General features: G+C 32.5%; 1 protein-coding gene across 5 annotated transcripts in view; it reads left to right on the top strand.

Annotated features, from left to right (window-relative positions):
- Nucleotides 1-1,182: 1,182 nt before the first annotated feature.
- LOC106461137 (vinculin-like) overlaps nt 1,183-8,765 on the top strand; it is a 64,629-nt gene continuing 57,046 nt past the window's right edge. For 2 of the 5 annotated variants that reach the window (XM_013920928.2, XM_013920926.2), the window contains exon 1: nt 1,185-1,545. In XM_013920928.2, coding sequence (XP_013776382.1) covers nt 1,489-1,545 — 57 coding nt within the window. In that variant the 5' untranslated portion in view covers nt 1,185-1,488. Of the gene's footprint in view, nt 1,546-8,765 lie in introns of all 5 variants that reach the window. The other 3 variants (XM_013920925.2, XM_013920931.2, XM_013920933.2) reach the window with 3 other exon arrangements.

The raw sequence follows: 8,765 nt of genomic DNA, 5'->3' as shown, positions 1-8,765 counted from the left end.
CATTACCTACACACACATTACATTATTATTCCGTCACGTTGTCACCCTCGTTTATATACCAAACTACCCTATATCTAGTAAATACTAGAGCATTCGCCAAGGTACGGGATAGTTCTAGAAACGTGACGTCACACTAGTCATGTGACTCGCTGACGTAACAATATATATTTGGTAACAACAGCATACTTTATATTAAAGTAAAGACAAAACAAACAAACAACAACACATTTTCACATGTTTATTGTAATAGAAATCATTTTCCAAATGCACTAATTGTATATCGACGCCACAGCTGTCAGCGAGTTTCGTTTCTCGTAGATATTCATACATGTAATGCGTTCCTGAACTTGTAAACGTTATGGCGATTCTATTGTGGATAATAACTAAAATCTAGAGGTTAAACAGGTAATATGTAAATAAGGAATGCTCTAAAAAGTCATAATATAAAGTGTCATCTCGTTAGTTTGATCTATTTTATTGATAACACTGTGTACCTATATAATTTTTTGCTAAAAACGTGTTATGATATACATCTTGTTAGAATTTAATTTTCAAAAAGTTGCTTAATTTGTACATAAAATAATGGTTGCTGAAACAGATCGTGTAAAGTCTATGATACATTCAGGTTTACTCCCCGTGGTTTGGCGACAAGTCTGAGAGTTTATAACCCTAACAATCGAATTTCGATACCTGCGACGGGCAGAATACAGATAGCCATTTGTGTAGTTTTATGCTAAACAAAAAAATTATGTTTTTTTTTTATCATTATTAAACTATGGCAGTTCAAAATTACACTTTTGTAACTTAGTATAATAAAACACTACAATTATCGTAGTCAAGAAGAAATATGTCGTGATGCAATCAATCACGATAATACTTACGTCAACAACCGGCTTTTTCGAAACCACGTGCTAAAACTAACTGTTCAAAAGCGTATGACAGAAGGATAGTGAAATTTTAGTATACGATCATTTCCATGTATGGTAAACTACCAGTGTTCCTAGTTAGAAGTAGGTGCAGTACATGCTCTGTCAACCAATAAGCACGCACTTTGTCGAGCCCACGAATGGCGCCCTTGGCTAAATAAAAAAATTAAATAAAATGGAATTGTCAAGACGTTTCAAATCCAGTCTATTCTGCAATATAACTGATCTTATATATAACATTAAAACAAGAAATAGTATTTCATTTTTAGACTTTTTACACATAAAGTAAAGTCTGAAAGTATAAGAAAAAGTTTAAAACAGATTATAAACATTTGAAATTAGTCTGCTTCTTCTATAAAAAAAAAGTACCGAGAGAGGGCACTAGCACCCAATTACTCTGTACTCACTCGATGGTTTTTGACCCAACCCAGTCGACAGTCAAATCTGAAGAACAAGATAAATTGTGCTAGAAAGCATAATTTATGAGGTGTATGATTATTATAAATGTTTTAATGTCTTGATTTTTCTGGGTATAATTTTCTAGTAACTCGAATAACCAAAGATGCCAGTTTTCCACACAAAAACAATTGAAAGTATTTTGGAACCAGTAGCTCAGCAGGTAAGCTAACAATAACATTTCATTTTTAGGTTTGTCTTAAGTTTGCTATCCTAATTTCTAAGGTTGAGCTAGCTGTTCTGTTACTTAATCCATCGTTAGGATTTAGAACTTTCAAAATGAAAATACTTGGGCATGGTACTAAGTCCTGAGTGTTCATTTATAACATATTAATATTTTTATTTTATTTTATAATATTAGTACTAGAAAGGACAATTTGATGCTTCAACTTGCAAGACTATTCTTACACTGTTATAGTTACACACCATTTAAAAAAAGTAAAAATTCAAATCCACCTTTTATTATTAAGGAAATCATGAACTCCTCTCTTAAATTCCTTAAAGTTCTTCTCACTACTTCTGCTGATAGCTACACATTCCATAAATTAAGCTCACTGTTTAAAAACATTAATTTGTCTTAATTGGAGTCTACTGTTTTTCTAAATTTTGTGTTCTCTCATCCAGTTATCTTCAGAATGTACGACTAAGAAATCATTCCTTTATTCTGTTGCTTACATAATCTTGTAAACTTCAGAAAGATCACCTCTTACCATTTCTTCTCAAGAGAAAATAAGTTAAGAGATTACCTATCCCATAATATTATTCTTTCATCCCAAGAATCATCCTAGTTCTAGTAGCACTCCTTAAAATCTTTTCTGATATGTCATATATATATATATATATTCCAAATGAAGCCTAACTAGTGATATGTATTGAGAGATAATTACATCCTTTGACTTGTAATCATTATGTATGGCAATAAATCCTAAAATTCTGTTAGCTTTACTAAACAGAGCACTACTTCAATGGCTTGAGACTGTTGAGTGGCTTGTCAATCACTGTTCCAACCTCGATGATCCTAGCAGTACAAATCATTCAAACACTTTCACTTCAAATGCACTTCAGGTTCACTTTTACAATATTAAATGAAAACATTTACCTTCACCACTAACATAAAATGAAGATTGTAATCAAACTATCATAAAAAATTACCCACAGAAAAGTTTTAAAATTCTTGAGATTCCTTTTGTCTATAAAATTAGCTACAAATAATACAATTCATCATGAGCTAAATCACATGGTGACGGTATTATATGTTTAACTAAGCTTTACAAAATCTCTACACACATTTAAATCACTGCTACTGCATTGTTATAAACATTTCTGTGATGAAAGGAAGATTATTTAGATTGCATGCAATATTATTCTTGACATTTTTTGTGATTCTATGTGCATTTAAATTGTTTGCAGGTTTTACATTAAATGTATCTTTTGTCTTTCATGAAAGTTATTAAAGATGGTTCTCTAATGAACAAAGTATCATATTTTGGTTACTTTTAGTATTTCAAGATCCTAAGTTTTGCTTATGATGGATAATGTTATTTAGTTTTGAAACTTATAATAGAAAAATTCAGCTTTAAGATAATCAATAATTGATTGAATTAATGCAAGATTTTTCTTTAATTATCCTCCCAGCTATTTAAGACTGAGGAAACAATAATAGTTTTACCTTGGTTTATTGAGCTCATGTTATCAGGTGTAAGCTTATTAGATATGTAATTATTTTTTAATTCAAAAGGTTTCTTATTTGTTACCCAAGTTACCTAATGAAAACCATGTTCCCCTGTAAAAGGTAATTTTATTCTGTGCAAGATTTCATTTTTCAATCATTATGTATTCTATAGAGATTATATTTACTTTTGATAAATTTTAAAACAACTGGTGATCAAAGGTTTAAAAATGTTTTAGTGCCATCTTAGTAATATATATTCATTACTTAACTCTTTAATGACATTAAGTAGCACATCAAAACCTAGATTTTTACAAATATTATTGTAAAAGTATTTGTCAATTTAATTATGATAATTCATTTAGACATGACTCATGTTTTATATGTTGGAAGGTGTGAATACTATACAGTATCAGGACATCTTAACTATCTGTTATAAAAATATAAAAAGCAATCAAATTGTAATTATTTAATGTATCTTGTATGTAAGATGACTAGATTTCAGTACAACAGAAATGAGTGAAAGATGGAATTAAGGTGTCACACTTTTATATTTGTAAAAATTATTTTATGGATGGGTACTATGTGCAGTCTAAATTTAATTCTTTTATCTTCATAATTGTATTAACTGAAGTAAAGTAAACAATGGAATTAAAAAAAAAGATTAAATAATGTATAAAGATGAAGATGAGCAAGATTGAGCCGTTTTTAAAAGTACAAGAATCATAAGGCACTGTTGTAATGTTCTTTTGTTGATGGAGTTGTTTTAAATGGTCTAGTGAAAATAATTCAAAGTCCAGTCCATGTAGAGGTTTATTTCTTCATTTATTACATTTACAAGCTTGAACACTGAGATAACTCTTAGGCCATGTTCACAAATGACTAACTGCAGTACACTAACATAAAAATCAATTTACTTGTATATGATAACTCAATATGTATGACAGTTAATACAAATTCAAACACTTCTCTGAAAATAAAAAGAAACACTGATTCACTCTTCCAGCTAGGAACAACTCTACTATCTTCTGAGTGAACTTGTTTTTGCTTTGCAGAATCACATATTTATAATCTTCCCATTAATGAATATACTATAAAACCTGGTGTCAAATCTTTAGAACTTTATAGACCTAACTTAACATCATCAAGATGACCTGCATTTCCCTGTACTGTTGCTAACATTTAAATTTCAGTATTAAAAATATAGCTTATAACACTGCGCTCATCTCGGATTGTGAAGTCCCTTAAACAATCCTATTACAAAAACTAATTAAACAATACACTAAACTGTTTATTGACCAAATATTTTTGATGGTTTGCATTTCCAAGGCCTATGGTTTACAATTAGGATGGTGTCTTGTCCTTTGTTGTCACTGGCCATTCTATCACTTGGAGCATTCTTCCTGGGTAGGTGCTTGAATGAATCCACTGGTGACTCCATTCTTGAGGATTCTCTGGAGGTAATATTGACAGTAACTCTGGGTTTCTCTGCAAATTGAGGTTTCACTCTAAAGTTCTTCCTGAAATTACCTCATTGGTCTATCTCTTACCATTGTACTTCCAAAGATGATTATAGTGAATGACCTTTGACTTGGATGGCATTTGAACACCTATTTAACTTTGGAGTTTGTCCTTCCTTGTGAAGAAAACTCTTCAGCCATGAAATTCAGTTTTATCAGTATTTACTTCATAACTACCTTTTGTTTTACCACAAGTTGACTTAAGTGTTCCTAGGATAAGGTCATGACAACATCTTTATTCTTCACATCCATGACAGTTTCTCCAACCATCAATTCCTCAGGAAATAATGGAATATTTGTTTCCACTACACCCTAGTCACTAGATGAGAAATCATTGCTAATATCTTTTGGTGTGGGTATTTCACTTCCTGATGGTTCAGTGACTACCTTTGTTGTTGTCACTGGAAGCCCAGCATTTGATTTGGTAATTGTCCAGTAGTACATTGGAATTTCCTGGTCATAGACAGTTAAACTATTTGTAACTAACCTGACCTCTCATCCATGTCTCCACATGAAGTCAGTTCCCAATGTACACTCTTCCTCAATGTAAATTACTCACACATCATAAGGCACAGAATAACTTCCAACTTCCCTTGCTAGAACTTTGTCCACCTGCTGTTTGCATCAAACCTATCTATTTCTTTATTTCTAGAGGCAAATCCCCATCTTTCATTAACAACTCGGGTCAAAAAATGGTAGCTGCAGAGCTAGTTTATATCAGTATATAACAAGGTTTTCCATCTTCAAGCCCAGGGATTCATGGATGATTGTCCTCAAATAATGAACTTATTTTCTTATTTGGATTGGATGGAATATTTCCAGCTGAATATGCATTATAAATCCAACTGATTCCTGCTTTCTTGATGTTTTGTTAACTGTGTGATAGTCCTTTGATCTGGCTGGGCTCTTGTTTCCTTGGCTTAATAAAAAATTTTGATTTTTTACAGTTTTGGATGTAATGGCTAGATTCTCCACAATTATAACTGTTCCCTCCTTCTAGTATCTTCTGGAAGTTCTTATTTCATTCTGATTTAATATTCAGTTCCTTCCAATGTTTCCTTTCTAGTTACACTTGAAACACACATTTTTTGGCAATTTATATCTCCTATTTTGTGTAACTAGCTGTCTGATAAATTCTTTCAGTTTTTCAGGTAGAGGAGGTTGATGTTTCAGTACTACAGAGCCTAATAATCCCATAACTTTTAGATGGTTCCTTTAATAATTTATTCATGACCTCATTTGACTCTTGTTCCATTACCAACTGAAGAGCTTTCTTTAAGAATGTACATGTACTTTGCTTCAGCCTTTTTCTCATGCTCATCTGTTATGGGGTCTATAGATTGGTCATGTGCCAACAAATCTATCACTTCACAAAAGGTGTCTGGCTAAGATGATTAGGCAAGTTTTTTCAAATTGGCTAAGGTATCTTCTTTCCTCTATACCCTGTTCCAAAACTTTGTTCTGAAAGCTTTTCTGGTGTGACCTTCCAAACCTGTTGGATAACGTTTGATAGTTATTACAGATCTCTGTTGTTAGAGTTGGTCTTTTTTAATGGGCAGCAAAATGAATAGCTTGTTAATCACTGCTCCAGCTATTCACCCTGGACATGATTTCAAAATGACCCTCGTGTGACTCCTATGGCATATTCTCATCATAGTCCATTGGTTTCTGGATTGGGTGATGTTGAACTGGCCAACTAAATTATAGAATTGTATTTGGTAGTGGCATGGCTGGAGTGGTCCAGGAAGGCCCTTCGATAACAGATGGTACAGAAGTAGTGATAATAAGTGTGGACTAAATAAGTTTTCCTATTATATATTTTGTAGGAGATGCCATTCCAGCTGGATCTCCTAAGCCAATGCATAAAGAGATGTGGCTGGTTTAATCTTTATACATTTAATAATTCGTTTTCCATTTGTTTCTGTTCTGTCACTGATGTTCTTTCTCACCTCACTGGTACTCTGTCAGAAACTACTATTTAGTAGATACAGTAATGTGTTGGGGTAAGGACTCTTCTACAGTAGGTGTCTGTGACTTGTTGGCGATAAATTCGGCAATTAACGAACAGCATATACATATATTCGAAACAAGTTAAACATATGTACAAAAATCTTTACACCATGGAGATCATAGTTGTATCTTAAACAATATACGGTTCTTGTCAAAAGTCCATTCAGGCCAATTGAATTGCTTTAGAATTCAGTTGACAGGCCGACCTATTTTTCTGTATTTTTATCGCAATAGTATCCCTGTATAATTCACTTACGCTGCCGTGTAAGTTACGGCAGTTGTATCCTGAACTTCCAACAATTGTCTGTTTTCTGTACTTCCAATAATCGTCTGTCTTTTGTCAAAGTCCACACAGACGGGTTCAATTAGTTTAGAACACCCTTTGACGAAACAAATTATTCTCCTTATCTCTTTTAAACTGTCAATCTCACTCTAACGTATCAACCTATCAACCGTTAGGCCATTCACTCCTACAATAGTTAACTATATTTTCTAACTTTTCTCTGACCGATCTTCTCTTTTGCGAGACTTTACTCATTTTCCACTTGTCTGGTCGCGGTCGCAGCTATTTATGTCTATCACTTAGGCCTTCTAGAGATCTTCATACCTCGACATCAATGGATTGCAAACATAACATTCGATAGCCTCGACGTCAATGAATTACAAACACAAAATAGATAAATTAATAATACTACATGCACTAGACAGTGTTTTATATTTGACATGCTCTTCTACTTTGTTGATACCTTTGTTTACTTCACCAATCAGCTTTTCTCTGTAATTCTTTGATATCCTTCTGAACATCTTTAAACTTGCTTTTGCAACTTCTCTGCACATTTTCACTAACTTCATTGACCTTGTCTTCAATCGGGTGTTTTTTTTATTCTTCAAATGGTTATACCCTTTTCAACTCGTCTCTTTATATATCTGTCACGTTATTCCTGCTCTTTTAATTTTTATCTCTTTTTTTTCTAAGTTCTTTAACTTTTCTGTCTCTTTCTGTTTGCTCGTCTTTCCATTGTTTTATCACGTCTAGCAGGTTTCGTATGCCATTTTTTGTCTTTCTGTTCATGATCTTCTTTTAATTTCCTATCATGTTCTTTTTGGTCTCCTTTAATGAACGTTAAAGTTTATTCAAAGTTCTATTTTATTTTCACCAAAATAATCACACAACTTATACCAGTGTTGTAACGTGTTTTTTTTTATGGCTGGTTTTTAAAATTATCTTGTGAAAATAATTTAAATTCCAGTCCGGCAAACGATAACAACTTAGTTTATTTCTTCAACTTACTTGCACAAAGTAACTCAATATGCGCAATAACTAATACAAATTCAAATACATCACTAAAAACGAAAGCACATTGACTGATACCGACTGGAAACAACTATAATGTCTTCTAGCTAACATATGTACAATCAACAGTTTGTCCACCGTATAATATTTAATAATGAATTCGACGAAATGTCATAACACTATTCACGTACCTAAATTAATTTAAGTTACTACATGGTGAAGTAAAAGGACTCAAAACCCAATTGATATGTGTGTGTGTATATATATTGTTTCACGGAATCTCATATTTATAATCCATCACTAGGATTTACAAGAAAACGTCAAACCTGTAAAAACATTCTAGGCCTAACTTAACGCCATCATTACCACCGGCAGATCTATATAGGTAACATCTAAATTACAACATTAAAAATATAACTTATAACAGTATTACAAGAAATCTGTAGTTGTACTTCATACTTTTTCTTTTAACTGATTTTATAAGAGCGCATTAACAGCAGATCAAGTATAATTTGTATGTTAATTTAGGTCACTGCTGATTAGTCATTTTGCATAATATCATAGTGCATTGATCTGGTAATGTTACAAAGTCCAGGTTTTGATGAAATGGTAATTTTGATTAGATATGCAGTATACGGGACATTACGTTATGTATTGAAAACCAATGCGATGAAGTGTGATATTGCCCAAAAGACCTTGTCGGGAGTAGCACAAAATATAGTTGAAACTCGAACAACGTGCTTCTTCCTGTCAACTCGGATTGAACCAAATATGAATAAAATTTTCTAGCAGAGAAAAAGTCTCATTACCAGCAACTTATAATGAGATGACATTAATATATTCTTGTTACAGGTAATCTGTATTAGACTTGTTGAAACTGAGTGTTAAAA

This window comes from Limulus polyphemus, unplaced genomic scaffold (genome assembly GCF_000517525.1).
Source record: "Limulus polyphemus unplaced genomic scaffold, Limulus_polyphemus-2.1.2 Scaffold903, whole genome shotgun sequence".
In the NCBI taxonomy this organism is placed as follows: Eukaryota; Metazoa; Arthropoda; class Merostomata; order Xiphosura; family Limulidae; genus Limulus; species Limulus polyphemus.
The sequence above is the reverse complement of the archived record's forward strand: the minus strand, read 5'-3'. Positions and strand labels throughout refer to the sequence as shown.